The 16,131-nt window shown below is 47.3% G+C and overlaps 1 protein-coding gene and 1 long non-coding RNA gene across 11 annotated transcripts in view; one reads left to right on the top strand and one right to left on the bottom strand.

Annotated features, from left to right (window-relative positions):
• Positions 1–16,131, bottom strand: part of ANKRD44 (ankyrin repeat domain 44) — a 158,726-nt gene that overhangs the window by 103,598 nt on the left and 38,997 nt on the right. For all 9 annotated transcript variants that reach the window (XR_013227993.1, XM_077319352.1, XM_077319358.1 and 6 more), the window contains exons 2-3: positions 11,664–11,747; positions 5,634–5,712 (exon numbers count right to left, since the gene is read on the bottom strand). Coding sequence is in view for 8 of the 9 variants with exons in the window: in XM_077319352.1 (XP_077175467.1) it covers positions 5,634–5,712; positions 11,664–11,747 (163 nt within the window). In the remaining variant the exon portion in view is untranslated. The remainder of the gene's footprint in view (positions 1–5,633; positions 5,713–11,663; positions 11,748–16,131) is intronic.
• LOC143829065 (uncharacterized) lies at positions 2,684–4,369 on the top strand. 2 transcript variants are annotated; one of them, XR_013227994.1, is made up of 3 exons: positions 2,684–3,058; positions 3,343–3,500; positions 4,254–4,369. It is a non-coding gene; the product is annotated as an uncharacterized LOC143829065 (long non-coding RNA). The 2 variants fall into 2 exon arrangements; XR_013227995.1 differs by having other exon boundaries at positions 2,684–3,201.

Raw genomic sequence — 16,131 nt, 5'->3', positions numbered from 1 at the left:
AATCTTTTGGGGGGAAATTTTAATAGAAAGAAGAACAGGAAGGAAAGAGGGAATTTGCTACAGTTGTTAAATTCACCTGTGTCTGTCTAACTGGCTAGTGATTCGTGTTCTGGAGCAGAGCAAGAGGGCCAAATGTCCTCCTTACTCCAGGGGAGAAGGATCCTCTTTGTTAAGTCCAATGGCTATTCTCCCCCTAGACTGGAGGACATCTGCAAGGATGGGCTGTTCTAGAGCCTGACATACCCAGGTCGATACTTTAGACTGGCTCCAGAACATGTTGCAAGACTCGCCTGCCAAAGGCTGCCTCAGTTGAACTGTATCGATCAATCTTGTAGCACCTGGTGAATGTGGCTATCAAGGACCACGTTGTAGCTTTATAGATTTCTAAAACTGACGCTGTTTACTATTGCCACAATGGTTAAAGCACTGCATATGGAATGTGCTGTGATCCCTGTTGGTACAGGCAAACTAAGTGATTTGTATGCTTCAGCTGTGCAGGTTTCTACTGACTGCTGCCTTGGATATCTTCTGACCCACCTTAGGAGGGGTCACTGAGATAAATAGGCTGTCAGATCTTGTTTTCTGTGTGAATCAGATAAGCAATGAGAGTTCTCTGAACATCTAAATTGTGCAATTCCCATTCCTTAGGGTGTTTAGAATCTAGGCAAAACAATGAGAGAATGGAATATGGTGTCTATCTTAGGTCTGAAGGTCAGATGTGGAGTTAGCACCACCTTGTCCTTGTGGAAGGCACATAAGTCTGGTCAATTCTGAAACACATCTTGCTGACACGATGGCTACAAGAAATATTGATTTCCAACCCATTCATTTTAACAGGATAGTTGCTACTGGTTCCAACGGTACTGTTGTCAGGGCTTGTAAGACCACGTTCAGTTTCCAGGTTGGGAATCTATGTACCTGTGGAAGGGCTGTTGCAGTTGCCTCTTTGAGGAATCTAACTATATGGGGATGGTGTGAGATTTGGAAACCATCTACTTGTGGGCAGACAGTTGCTTTTGCCACTATTTTTCTAAAGGTGGCTAGTTTTAACCCCTGAGCCATCCCATCTTGTAGGAAATTTAGTAGCACTATGATGGAAGGTTCTAAATAATTCATTTTCTTCCCCATCTCACAAAGGCCTTCTAGGTAACATTGTAAAGTCTGGTAGTTGAATCTCTCCTGGAAGCTAAGATGGTTCCTATAATGTCCTGCGAGTACCCGGCATCAGTCAGATGTTGCCATTCAATTTCCAGACAGTCAGTCTCATCCAGTCTGGATCTGGACGCCAGATGGGACCCTGTCTCAGATCTGGCACCTGAGGAAGCTTGAATGTTGGCTCCACTGCCAGCTGCAGGATAGTTGAGAACCAGGGTCTCCTAGGCCAGTACGGCACCACCACTGCTTTCTGTTGTACAGTTTTTCAGAGGAGCTTTGATATTATGGGTATCAGCGGGAACACATAGAACAGCCCAGTTGGGCAGTCTGACAGCAGGGCGGTCTATGCTTTCTGCCTATGGATGATGGAATCTTGACATAAATCTGGGAACTTGATTGTTTTCCACCAATGCCAGAAGGTCCATGATTGGGATCCCAAATCTTTGTGTTATCAAACTGAATGCCTCTGTCTTCAGTTACCACTCACCTTCTCGAATGGTCCTACAGCTTAACCAATGGCCCTATATAGTCAGATTCCCTTTTATGTGCTCTGTCTGGATCGACAATAAGTTCCTTTCTGACCATTCTAGAATCCTGGTCTTCTTCAGAAGGCCTCTGGATCTGGAACCCCCTTGTTTGTTGAGGTAAGCCCTGGCCGCTATGTTGTCTGTCCTTAGTTTGGTGTAGTGGTTTGGTATAGTGGTTAGCAGTGCAGACTTCTAATCGGCCGAGCCGGGTTTGATTCTGTGCTCCCCCACATGCAACCAGCTGGGTGACCTTGGGCTCGCCACGGCACTGATAAAACTGTTCTGACCGAGCAGTGATATCAGGGTTCTCTCAGCCTCACCTACCCCACAGGGTGTCTGTTGTGGGGAGAGGGATGGGAAGGCGACTGTAAGCCGCTTTGAGCCTCCTTCGGGTAGGGAAAAGCGGCATATAAGAACCAACTCTTCTTCTTCTTCTTATCAGCAGGTGTTTGCGTAGGATGCACTGTTTGAAGTGCTGTATTGCCAAGAAGATGGCTCTCACTTTTAGTGTGTTATTTCTTCCTTGGTCCAGATGCCCTGAGTGACTCTTTGGTCCCAGACAGCCCCCCCAGGTTGTCATGCTCACATCTGTAAAAATTTGAAGTTGCTGGGAGACTGAGTAAAACCTCCCCTGTGTGAGATTCATTATTTTGCACCACCAGGGCCCATTATGCACGGCCGCCGAAACGGCGATTTCGGGTCACATGGAAAACGTGGAGGGGGAAGACGCGACGCACACCGGTTATGCATGGGAGGGGGCGCGACGGCGGCAAAACCCAGAGTAACCAATGATGCACGCGGCGATCCGGGCGCCGCTTCTGGTTGCGCCCCGGTCACCTGGAAGCTGCGCTTTCTTCCGCATTTCACTGACACAGCTTTTTCGGCGGCATGCACCGAAGCTGCGGCCGGTTGCAGCCGCCTCTGTGCGTTATGGGTGATTTTAGTCACCGCCATTCCACCCCGAATGTGCATTATTCCCCCCGTGCATAATGGGTCCAGGTGAGACTCTATTTCAGCTGAAGGATCAACTAGGCTGACCTGTCTTGACCTGCTGTTATGAGTGACTGAAAAGGCCTGAGGATTTTTTTTATTCCTCTTGCATGCCATTTTGCCCCACCATCTTGCCACCAGCAGGCCCTGCACACTTGCCAAAGCTAGCAGTGATATGCTTTTCTTTTTCATCAGCTCCCTGGAAGAAAAAAACTTATTTTGTAGTGTGTCTATAATTATGCCCAAGTGAAGAATCAACTGTGATGGGGTAAGTATGCTCTTTTTCTTGTTGACCAGGAACCCAAAGTCCTGCAAGGTCTTGAATACCTGCGATGTGTGGCCAGTGTACTGGATCTCACGAGGACATCACTGAGATATGGATGCCGGTGAATTCCTGCTGTTCTGAGGATCACAATTAAGTTTACCTGTTGTTTTGAGAACGCCCTTGGTGCAGCTGCTAGACCGCATGGGAGGACTCAATACTGGTAGTGATTGTTCCCTATGCAGAACCTGAGAACTCTGCGGTGAGGTGCGTAGATTGGAACATGTAGCTACGCATTGGTGAGGTCTAGGGAAGTTAGAAACTCTGCATCTTGGAGGGAGTCCGCAATGGAGCGAAGCATTTCCATGTGAAACTTTTTAACTTAATGGATCTGTTTGTGAACTTCAGGTCCAGGATTGCTCTCCAACCCCCGTTTGGTTTTGGAACCGTGAAGAATGAATACACTCCTTCGGAGCACTCCGAATCAGGGGCTACTTCTATTGCCTGTCTGGAGAGGAGATGACCGACTGTTTGTAACATCATCTGTTTTTGACTTTGGCTGAGAGGCAAGGTTGACCTCACAAATCTGTTTGGCGTCCTATCTTATAACCTTGATCCATGGTATCGATAGCCCAGTTGTCTATCTGTGGAATGTTCCATTTTTCTTTGAACAATGTCAAACGGCCTCCCACAGCCGGCCTGCAGTTATGCTCTTGGCTGGGTATTGCTGTCCCTATTGTCATTTCTGTTACCCGCACCTGGGGTAGAAGTTGCCTCTTCTCTGCCCCCACAAATGGGGACGATGATCCTCTGCGGTTATCCCAGTGAGCTACCGTGGATATGAAAGGAGCCAGGTGAAAAGGGTCTGTTATCAGTGTTGAGTCTCACGTATCTAGGCAGCACTCTTTTCGTGTCTTTTGTTTCGATTAGAATGCATTCCAGGGCATCTGCAAATAGGTGCTCTCCTTCAAAAGAATAGGCTGCCACAATGGTTTTGGATTTCATGTCTGCAGACCAGGCTTTTAGACAGAGAAACCTCCTTGCTGTGGATGCCATGGCACTGGAATATTATGTTGTCCAATGTCGCATCTGCTGTGAAAGAAGCAATCTTTAAGAGTCTATTAACTCCTTCTAGCACCCTGGTATTATCAGCTGGCAACAGCTATATCAGTTTTCTTACCTTAACGATAGCTGCCCTGTTCAGGATAGAGGTTACTGTTACTGCTCTTACTGTCGTCGCTATTGCTTCATGTGCTCTGCGGATTGCCATCTCATTTCCTTATTTATTGGATCTCTAATGTATCCCTCTCCATCCTCAGAGACTACACCTGGAGAGTGGATGGCCGCCATAGGAGCATCAACGGAAGAGACCTGCAGTACTTCCCTGGCATATTCATGGAGATTGTAGAGTTTTTTAATAAACGAAGGAAATTGCTTACATAGGCAGTGATTAATATGTGGAATTCACTTCCAGAGGATGTGGTGATTAAACAGGATTAAACAAAAGGGTATTTGATAGATTAATGGAGGAGAGGACTATCAGTGGCTATTAGCCCTGGTGACGTAGGGAAACCTCCCCATTCAGAGGCACTAATCCTCTGAATCCCAAAGACAGGAGGCAACCTCAGGGGGAGGTGTCAGCCTCTCTGCCCTGTTGTTCACCCTCCAAAGGAACTGCTTGGCCCACTAGAGGAAACAAACTTTTGAGCATTCTGAAAAAGTAAAAAAAAATTAAAACTCCCCCATGGGGAAACAAAATCAAGACTCACAACCAGACTTCAACTCATAAAGTTGGGTTATCAAGGCAAGCACCTTACTGACTGAGCCACCGCAGCTGTGTTGTAGTTTATTGCCTGTGGACCCTAGTCTCAATGTTCACTGATAAAAAAAAGAATTCAAATAATTAAATAGTGCCTTACAATCATTTTTTAAAAGAAAGGAATCCCAGTGTAAAGCATCCCCTTCACTTTAAAAGAGGAAATTACCAAGATGGGAGCGAAAAGGCAGGAGAAAATAGATAGCCCTGATGAGTGTTTCTCCATCCCTTCCTCTCACTTGCTGTGTATAGCACATGTAGACTCAGAGAAGAGAGGAGGAAGCAGCTTGAGGCAAGGATGGCTTGTCTTTACTTCTTCCGATTCTGATATTAATGCTTATCAGATTACTTAAGGGGGCTTGTAACGCAGGAGAAAAGCTTTCATAGCACAGAAGCTGAGACAAAATGAAGGCAGCACTAAAATGAGCTCAAATGTGAATCCTGGAAGTGAAGCCCTGCTTCTGATGGAAACCAATCAACAGAGACCAATCAACAGCTCAAAAAAAGGGTGGGGGGAATAAATCTCAATAATCCTGCTTTTCTTATTAGCGTGCAGAGTTAAACTCTGTGATCTGGAGGAGAAAATCCAAGAAAGAAGGTAAGTGCAGAGTGCAGGAACAGATATGAAGAGGATGTGGATTAAAGAGATACTATGTCATTCAATAAGAATCAGAATTAAACTGTGAATGCAGAAAACATCCAAGTCAAGGCAGCTTTGATTCATCTCCTGAAAGTCAACACAAAGCTGTCAGATTAACATGCGGTGAAAAGTTGATTGTCCCTGAGGATCACAAAGTTCGAATTACTGTATTTGTCCATCAGTGAAAGTTCTAGCCTTTTTTGTCTGCCTCATGAGCTCAACAACAATACAGGTGCTACATACCTGACAATATGAGAAGCTCAATGATCTCTGCATCCCCCAGGAAAGCGGCAACGTGGAGAGGGGTCCGCTTCTCAGTATCCTGCAAAAAGACAGAGTGGAGTTTAGAATGTGATTATCCCAGAAGCTCTTGCAGACTGAGCAAAGACCGAAGATTACCACCATGGTAATTTTTGCTCCTGGCAACTTCTTTCAGGCCAACTGACTTTCATCTGCTGGATTAGAGCTGGAGATGGAGGTGACTCTGTACCAACACTTGACACTAAGTCCCATCATGCCTGCACCTTCTTTTCCCGCTGGTTGGCTTCTTTTGACTCTGGCTGGCTACACAGGGCCCCTCCTCCTCTAAGGAGTCCCCACCGTCACTAATCCGTAGCTGACCCTCCCCCATGATTCTCAGGCAGTATAGGCAGTCCACAATGGAGAATGGTGAAGGGTCCCATCATATCCGGCAACACAGATCTGGGGGAACTGTCCTAGATGGCCCATGGCAAGGACTGCCTCTGTTTCTGTCTATCGCCTGCATCTGTGGTATCAACTGCATGCACAAATCCAGGCACAGGGAAGCTATGACTGTCAACAGTATGACTGTCAATGAGCATGTCATGGCCCGCACCCTCCATTCTGGCACCAGGGGTTCTCCGGAGGTAGAGGATCTCTGTCAGGAACAACTACTAGGCCATCTCGAACTCCTTAAATGAATGTTTATTGAGTGAACATGGTTACAGCAGTGATTCCTGGCTTGAAAAAGAAAATAAAACTGACAAAGACAACTTTTCTAAACAAATCATATACTAAATAAATTTACTACACCAGCCCATTGGTGACATCAGATGACAGGTGTAAACGTCAGTGACACATCACAAACTAGGTGGTCCCTGGGCAGGCTTCATGGGGATTTACCATGGTGGAGACCACGCTCTGGTTCCCAGGCTGAGCCTAGGCCTTATCAGGTTCCCAATGTGTCTAACTCAAACACAGACCTTGACAAGAGAGCAGGCCTTGCCATCCCCATGGAAACCATCTGATGGAATGCAGTATCTTCTACCTTATAACTAAAAGTATTACAAATATGCCTAGATGCATGGCTACGACTATATAAAGAAGGCCTCTGCAGATAAGAGGACTAGTTCTTCCACTCCCCAAGTATTAGGACTAGGAGACATGTGCTGGTAATTAGGGATTCCCTATTGAGAGCAGTAGAAGCCAAAGTGTGTTGACCGGACTTGTTGTCCTAACCCTAACCCTTATTCCACAGGAACAAGGAAAACATCTATTTGCAAAGAACCTTGCGGACCTTGTAAGGAGGGCTTTAAACTGAGTCCAATGGGGGAGCGAGACATACATTCAAAGCTTAGTTAGATGACGATAACTGTAGATGGGGACACTGCAGATTTAAAGGGAATGGCACAAATGCAAGGAACTCTTAACACAAGGAAGTTCAAAAACTAAAACCCTGGAGTACTCGTATGAAGGAATATGATGTCTCTAATGCACAAAGTATGGGAAACAAGCAGGAGGAACTAGAAGACCTCATAAAAAAAGGGGACTATGATCTAATATGCATTACAGAAGCCTCGTGGGATAACACTCACAACTCGAATAATAGGACTGAGGGGTACAACTTATTTAAAATGGGCAGACAAATAAAGAAGGGGGGAGAGCAGCACTCTGTGTTAAGAATATATATATACTTGTGAGTAAAAACATGTGTCCGAGCACGAGAGTTCAGCTGAGAGTCTCTGTTTTAGTTGGGTTGGAAGACTACTTTTTAATCTTCCTGGAGGCTTGACAAAGCTCAAAAAGCCAACAATCCATATTTTTAATTCTATTTATTATTTATTAAAACTTTTACATCCCACCTTTCCTCTTGGCTCAAAGCAGTTATGATAATACTAGATTCAAAGCCCATTCCTAAGAAGGGGCCTTGAAAGGATCCCCTCCCCTGGCCCCTGGCCAGGCAGCTCAAGGTGGCCTTGGGTGGCAGCTTGCAGCCAGATGAAGTGGGTTGGGTGGGGGCTGGGCAGCTCATTAGCAGGGCCAACAGAGCTCCTTAGCAGTCAGCTAGTCAGCTCCTTAGCAGTCCTTAATGAGCCATCAGCAGGCCGGGAGGCCCTCATCAGCAGGCCCAGCCTAGCAGGCCAAGAGGCCCTCGTTAGGAGGCCCTCCACCATGATCCTTTGCCCAGGGCCTTTCCCCTTACCTGCTGCTGGGTCCAGGCACTGAGGCATGTCTGAGAGCAAAGAGGCTAGAGTTCAGGGACGGAGGGCGGGAGCTGCAGGGGCAGGGCCAATCAGGGCAAAGCTGGCTGCACCCTGATTGGCCCTATTCCAACTTGGACAGCCGGACATGTCCCAGCCCCTAGGCTGTTTCATAAATATATAGAGGAACAAAAATGGATAAGGATGGTAGAAATAACACTATTGATAGTGAAACAGGACATGGACAAAACATACCAGAAATCAACAAGGTGACAAATCCATGGCGACCTTTTTTCCAAAGCAACTGATTATTGTTATTATTGTTGTTGTTGTTGTTATTATTTGGATTTATAGCCCACCACTCCCCTAAGGCTCGTGGCGGGTAACAGCATATAAAACCCCATAAAACCCCAAATACATAAAAACAAACAATCATATCATCCAACCCAACAACAGCGACATTACCCAAGGAGGAGACCAGGGATCCTGCATGTGTAACCCAGAGAGGAGAGGAGAGGAGAGGAGAGGAGAGGAGAGGGGAGGGGAGGGGAGGGGAGGGGAGGGGAGGGGAGGGGAGGGGAGGGGAGAGGAGAGGAGAGGAGAGGAGAGGAGAGGAGAGGAGAGGAGAGGAGAGGAGAGGAGAGGAGAGGAGAGGAGAGGAGAGGAGAGGAGAGGCCCGATCTTACCAGAAGGCGTCAGCCTCAGCCGTAGGCCTGGTGGAAGAGCTCCGTTTTGCAGGCCCTGTGGAAAGCTGATAAATCCCACAGGGCCCACAGCTCCTCCGGGAGCTCAGTCCACCAGGTAGGGGCCAGGACCGAAAAGGCCCTGGCCCTAGTTGAGGCCAGATGCACCTCCTGGGGGCCGGGAATCAACAACAAGTTTGTCCCCACAGAGCGTAAGGCCCTGTGGGGGGCATAGGGCTTCAGGCGGTCCCTCAAGTATGTGGGTCCCCATGGAGATGGGAAATACTACTCACACAGGCATATACTCCCGCCCCACCCAGCATCCAACTATCCATTGTGATTTATATGGCATTTCAACTATGACATTCAAAAGAAAGACTGCTTTGCATTCATCTCTTGGCAGGGATGCAAAATTTTCAAGCGCTTGCCAAAACTGTCTCTGCAGTTATCCACTTCTCATTCTCCACCTGTGTTCAGCCTAGGCTGAATTTCAATAGGGCATGTTTGATTTGGAAGAAAATGGCCAACTGCAGAAAAGAAAGAGCTGATTCAGATTCAGAGTACCTTTATTGGCACAAAATTGCAAAGCATAAAACGAAAATTTCAAACAATTCCTGATGTAAAAATCCATCGTAAAAAGATTTTCATTTAAAATTGCCAGCAAAAACTTAGCTGCTTTTATAATAGTTGCTGAGTCTCTTCACCTTCAGTATCATTTTAATCCAATATTTCCCATCAACACAGCTGAATTTCAGTTTCTTCAGATAGCTAAAGGGCGACGATATACATTAAACTTGGGACACACCAAAAGTATGTGGTACAACATGTCAGGGACACTACACCCGTGTAAACAGTATCTCTCCTGAGGAGGGATTTTCTCTCAGAGCTCTCGCAGCCTCACCTACCTCCCAGGGTTCCCTTGTGAGGAGAGGAAGGTGATAGTAAACTGTTTTGAGACTCCTTTGGATCATAAAAAGCAGGGTACAAAACATAGAATCATAGAATCATGGAGTTGGAAGGGACCTCCTGGGTCATCTAGTCCAACCCCCTGCACTATGCAGGATACCCACAACCCTATCGCTCATCCACTCTAACCTGCCACCCCCTTGAACCTTCACAGAATCGGCCTCTTCTCGGGGTGAAGGTTCGCATTCGTTTTGCACAGCGCTCCTGCCATTCCTCTTGGTTCACTGACTGTCCCCTCCTGTTGACTGTATTGTTTCCCATGGCCTACTCCGCCTTGAGCCCAAGTGAAAAGGGCAGACTCTCAGCAATGCAAATAAATAAACCAAATGTACCCATCACATTATTCCATCGCAAAGACTTCACAGTGCCTCGACAAAGACTATGATGCCAGCTCTGGGTGCAACTTTAAATGACGCTTAACCTCATCTTAGCAGCATCAACAGCAAGGAAGCCACAGCCGGAGACCAGTTGGCGGAAATGGTGAGTGACGCAAAGATCGCTACTGAACTACAGGCAGATTAAGTGGCTGGGAGAAAACGTGGACGCGGGACTCACTTCATATAGACATCCCAAGCCAAAACAGCTACAGCCAGGGAGAACGGGGGAAGGACAGCTGCCCCCCGAAGATGCTGGACAAAAAAGTCCTGCCCAACAAGCCATGTTCAGGCCCAAAGATAAGGTTTTGGAAGGAAGAGCCAAGATTAATTTGTCTCTCTTCCTTCAGCTGATTTATCTTTTGCATTGTTCTGAGAATACACAAGAGAAGGCAAGAACTGATGTAGGAGATTTTTCTTGCAAAAACAAGGAAGGAACCCAGTGACAACAGGACATATCTTCAGAAGCAGATGCAAACTGCTTGGGATTCATTTGCTTGGGGAAATATGTGCATGTGCCAGGGGTAGTCAAACTGCGGCCCTCCAGATGTCCATGGACTACAAATCCCATGAGCCCCTGCCAGCGAATGCTGGCAGGGGCTCATGGGAATTGTAGTCCATGGACATCTGGAGGGCCGCAGTTTGACTACCCCTGGCATATGCGATCGAAGCCACTATGCCTCTCACCCCAATTTTAAATAAAACGTTCAAAAGAGAGTTCTTGTCCCTAGTCGGACGGTGGGAGAGGTTGGGGGGGGGTTAGAACACTGTACTCCATACTTTTAATGTTAATGTCAATTTTTAATAGTTATATATTAAGGGGTTTTAGGGGATTGGACTGGTTTTTATTGTTTGATTGTAAACCGGCGCAAGTCCGAATGGAGTGCGGCGGTATACAAATACGAAAATCAATCAATCAATCAATCAATCAAAGCAATTAAGATCTTCAAAATGAGGATTTTTGGGTACCTTTTTGAATCCAACCGAAAAAGATGCTTCTACATGTCAATTAGCTAACTAGATAGTCAGCAAATTACACTCTGCTAATCAAAGCTAGAACATATGCATCAACAGCTGGCAGGCTTGTAGAGAGAAGCGGCAATTATGGCCATCTATACACACCAGATTAACACTTTCTGTCCTGTTTTCCCAACCTCCAAGGGCCTTACATCAAGAAAGAGAGGTGGATCCGGCCCTCCTGCTCCCTGCCCCTGGCTGAGGCCTGGTGAGTCTGGTGGTAGGTGGGGGTTCCAGGACTGGATGGCTGCCATTGTTGTTAATTTTAAGGATTGGGGCTTTTATGTTTTACTGTGGGGACTTTTATTGTAACCTGCCATGAGCAGGGTACTCCTGGAGTGGTGGGTAATAAATGAAACAATAAACAAACAAACAAAATTAGCAAAAATGGCAAGAAGAAGAAGAAGAAGAAGAAGATGGTTCTTATATGCCATCCCCACAATAGACACCCTGTGAGGTAGGTGAGGCTGAGAGAGCCCTGATATTCCAACTTGGTCAGAACAGCTTTATCAGTGCTGTGGCGAGCCCAAGGTCACCTAGCTGGCTGCACATGGAGGAGTGGGGAATCAAATTTGCTGTGCCAGATTAGAAGGTGATGCCCTTAACCACTACACCAAGCTCCAGAATTACTGAAAAGGTAATCTGCATTTATTAACCCCAGCCAGAACTGTATGTATTCCATACCACTGTAATTGTTAGAGAATTTCTCCCCCAACCCAAATTCTTCTCCTCCTGCACATTAATCACATCTCAGAAGATGAGGCTGGGGAAAGAATTTCACAAGCCACTTACCAGAGCGTTAACATCTTCTGTTTTGTAGATTAGCATGCGGATCTCATCTGGATCCCCGTTGAAAATTGCTTGCACCAGCGGAGGCTGAAAAGAAAACAAGCAGGGGTCAATATTCTCAGCCATTCCTTGCTGTTTCAAAACCTGTTTTTCATTAACTTTCCCACAAAACAAGAAAGTTTTAATGCCAATGTCACAGCCAGGCAAAATTCTGAAATGACCTCTCTTGACAGCCGGTTATAGAACCAATCAAAAGTTTCTGCTGTTCATTAAGCCAAAAAGGCCACTGGGGGAATTTTTCAAATGGATTGCCATGGTCTGAAGTAGCAGAACAATTTCCTGTATTGTGCAGAGGATTGGACTAGATGACCCTGGAGATCCCTTCCAACTCCATGATTCTATGATTCTACAATCCACTTACCCTATGGACTATGCTATAAACCTGTAAAGGTATCCCCTGTGCAAGCACCGAGTCATGTCTGACCCTTGGGGTGACGCCCTCCAGCGTTCTCATGGCAGACTCAATACAGGGTGGTTTGCCAGTGCCTTCCCCAGTCATTACCATTTACCCCCCAGCAAGCTGGGTACTCATTTTACCGACCTCGGAAGGATGGAAGGCTGAGTCAACCTTGAGCTGGCTGCTGGGATCAAACTCCCAGCCTCATGGGCAGATCTTTCAGACTGCATGTCTGCTGCCTTACCACTCTGCGCCACTAGAGGCTCTTTGCTATAAACCTATAGTATCTGAATAAGTGTGCATGCACACCAAAGCTTATCACTAAACAATACAAAGTTGAAGTTGTGTGCGGACAACTCACTTCCTACCTGATTGGTCCTCCCTGGGGACGTGCCACCAATACGGAGACAGAACTCTTCCAATGAGGACCAATAAATTCAAACTGCATGCAGACAACTCGCTTCCTGCCTGATTGGACATCTTTGGGGTTCTGCTACCAATATGGAGAGAGTATTCTTCTAATTAGGGCCAATCATGGGGCTTATCTATCCTCTTCTTCCTCTTCCTCTTGCTTGTTGGGTGAAAGAGGTCCTGGCCTCTTTGAAAGGCCTTGCGGCTGGTAAGTTGCCTCCAATGGCCTTCCCTGCCTGGCTTATCCTTTGGGAGATGTGGGAGTGGATGGGAAAGAGGCAGCTCCCCCATGGCCATCCCCACATAGCCTGGCCTTTGGGACACGTGGAGGAAGGGGTGGGAAGGAGGCAGCTCCATGTACCCTCCCCTGCCTGGCCCACTCTTGGGAATGGGTTTAAACTACAAGTACAACGATATAGGCTAGATATCAGGAGTCAGAGTAGTTCAGCAGTGGAATGGGCTGCCTAAGGAGGTGGTGAGCTCCCCCTCACTGGCAGTCTTCAAGCAAAGGTTGGATACATACTTTTCTTGGATGCTTTAGGATGCTTAGGGCTGATCCGGTGTAGAGCAGGGGGTTGGACTAGATGGCCTGTATGGCCCCTTCTAACTCTAGGATTCTATGAATGTGGTGTGGGGGGGAAGATGGCAGTCTGTCCTGCCTGTGCCTTCCTGGCCTCACATTTGGAAAATATGGGGGGTGGGAAGATGGTAGCCTACCCTTCCATGACATGCCTGGCTTGGCCTTTTGAAGATGCAGGGCTTGATGGGCAGGTGGGGACCTGTGTAGACACTATTGTATGGAGGTGGGGGTAGGCAGCCAGTGCCCCTCCAAAGCAGCTGTTTTCTCCAGGATAACTGATGCCTTCTTTCCCTCCTCTCTCTTGCTTTCTCTCTTTTATCCTGTCTTTCTCGCTTTCATCTTCCTGAAGGTCTCCCTGCCCCCATCTATGTTGGGAACCCAGCTGAAGATTGAGCGGGGGTGGGGGGAGGGAAGAGGGCCAAAATCCAGGAAGGTCACAGTGCAGGTATATGCGCTAGCACCCACTGTATTCCTGGGCGCAACAAGCTTTGCCTCTGGTACCTTGAATAAAACTTTGTCGGTCTTCAGAAGTACCCCTGCTCAAGACTCAAACACCGCTAACTGAGTAATGTTGCCAAGCTCCCCATGGGAGAGCTGGACTTCTCTTTGGGCACAAGAGATTCTCCCATCCAACACGCAATGTCAATGCTGAAGAACCTCCACTCTCTATGCGGTGGGGGGAATGGTAGTGGTATAAAGCTGTGGGCCCCAAAGTTTTTGGTATGGTAGCGCACAAGTCCAAATTTGGTGATAATGCAAACACACACACCAGAGCGTGCACAAACCAATAAAACTGCAGAAGTTTGGGACCCACTCAGAAAGGCTACATGACCCAATTTGGAAGGGGGGCCCATTGGTTGGGAAACAATGGTCAAGACACCAAGGTCTCATCCACAGCGCTCCACACTGATCCAGGCTCACAGCAGACAAGAGAGATCTGTTCACCTGCCTTTTAGAGGAGTGACTTGATGGTATTATGCCCCACTGACATCCCTTCCCTCCCCATACCCTACCATCCTGGGGCTCCACCCTCAAAATCTCGATATTTCCCAACTCTGCACATAGCAAAGATTTCTATACACACAGACACACACCACTGTTGAGACCCAGGAGAGAAGCCAGTGTCGTTATTCCTGAAATCTGCCACAGTGGCAACAACATATAAGGCACACCCCAGAGAGTTGGGACAGAAGTTTTATTACCAGTTCAAGTATGCACAAGTCCTTTATCCGGGCTTGGAAAGGAAGAACAGAAAGATGCTTGATTCTCTCTGCAGAGCTTCTCCCTGCTTGATTCCCTCTGCTAAAACCCCCAACGCCTCCCAGACCACAAAAAGCATCCCTCAAACAGGAATTTGCTGTACACAGCTGTGCGCTCTCCCAACGCAGAATTGGACATGTGCCACTTTTACAGTCAGAGAGGTTTATTTTTAGAAAGAGAGAATCTCAGAAGACCCAACCAGCTGTGGGCCTGTGTGACTCATAGTTCTGCATGTCCGTCCTGAATAGAAGGAGCTGGGCCCAGATCCATGACTCAAGAAAAGATGCAATATGCAGCCTCCTCTACAGGCACAGTTCTGCTGTGTCTGGGACTATGGAGTAAGCAGTCCGTACAGACAAAGAGACATACAGACATAATCGTACACCACCTATGGATAATGTCTGGAAGGAATTATTCAAGTGTTGAAGTAGCACAATAAAAATAGGGTCCAATAGCACCTTTAAGACCAACAAAGATTGATTCAAGGTGTGAGCTTTCGAGTGCATGCACTCGAAAGCTCACACCTTGAATCATCTTTGTTGGTCTTAAAGGTGCCATTGGACCCTATTTTTGTCTGGAAGGAGGCAAAGCGAGACCAGGGAATCACTCAGAGACACAGCAGGCAGCTTCCTCTTGTGGGTGGGTATCTGGCAAGCCACTTCTCACAATTTGAGGCATCATACTGCATTAGGAAGAAAACTTGGATTCTTGATTATTATCTTAAATTAAGAGATTCCTAGTATATAGGCATAGAGCCTCTTGTGGTGCAGAGTGGTAAGGCAGCCACCTGAAAGCTTTGCCCATGAGGCTGGGAGTTCGATCCCAGCATCTGGCTCAAGGTTGACTCAGCCTTCCATCCTTCCGAGGTCGGTAAAATGAGTACCCAGCTTGCTGCTTGGGGGTAAACAGTCATGACTGGGGAAGGCACTGGCAAACCACCCCGTATTGAGTCTGCCATGAAAACGCTAGAGGGCGTCACCCCAAGGGTCAGACATGACTCGGTGCTTGCTCAGGGGATACCTTTACCTTTACCTTAGTATATAGGCAATCTACATAGATATTGCAGAACGTAAACGTTTTGGAGTGGTGACTGACCAGTTCATGTGCCATCAACTGGCCAGTTCATGGGCTGACCACCATTTTGGCAGGCACAGAAAGTAAAAAAACCTACAAAGAGATTAGTGTCCTGGGAGGGAGAGATGGGGGCTGTCCTTAGCCAGATGTACGCGGAGCAAGACAAGCCCCAGCAGTTTTGTCAGCACCTCAGGATCTTGTGACAAACCCTGTTCAGCCATTTTGTTGTCTATTTCCCGTCCCCTGGGTAACCTATGTTACCCTTGCTGACTGGAACAGCACCCTTTAATTGACGTCTACAGTCGCATACACTCTCAGATCGGGACACAAAGACAGTTTTTCTTCTCTGCTGCAGCTGCCGGCAGCGGCAAAGTGGGGGAGAGCTTGCAGGCCCACAGTAGACCGTGACCGTTTGGCTCTTCTGGCCGCTGGATAAGGAAAGCGAGAACAGTTGTAGGTCAAGCTACTGGTGGAGGGGGAGCTTTATTTCCTCTTTCTCTAGCAGGGAAGGTTTTCCCTAGCAGGGTAATATCAACAAACATGATTTCATCCAAACTCTGCAAGTAAACAAGACCAAGCCTGACTCACGCCAGGGACAGCTAGTCTGTTGGCCTTGGTAATCATTATCCTCACACTGACCCTTCCCCCCCCCTCTACCCAGAAGCTGCTTTTTAACTGTTTCACACATC

Source organism: Paroedura picta, chromosome 2 (assembly GCF_049243985.1).
Source record: "Paroedura picta isolate Pp20150507F chromosome 2, Ppicta_v3.0, whole genome shotgun sequence".
Classification (NCBI taxonomy): Eukaryota; Metazoa; Chordata; class Lepidosauria; order Squamata; family Gekkonidae; genus Paroedura; species Paroedura picta.
Note: the sequence above shows the minus strand (reverse complement) of the source record. Positions and strands in the feature narration are given on the sequence as shown.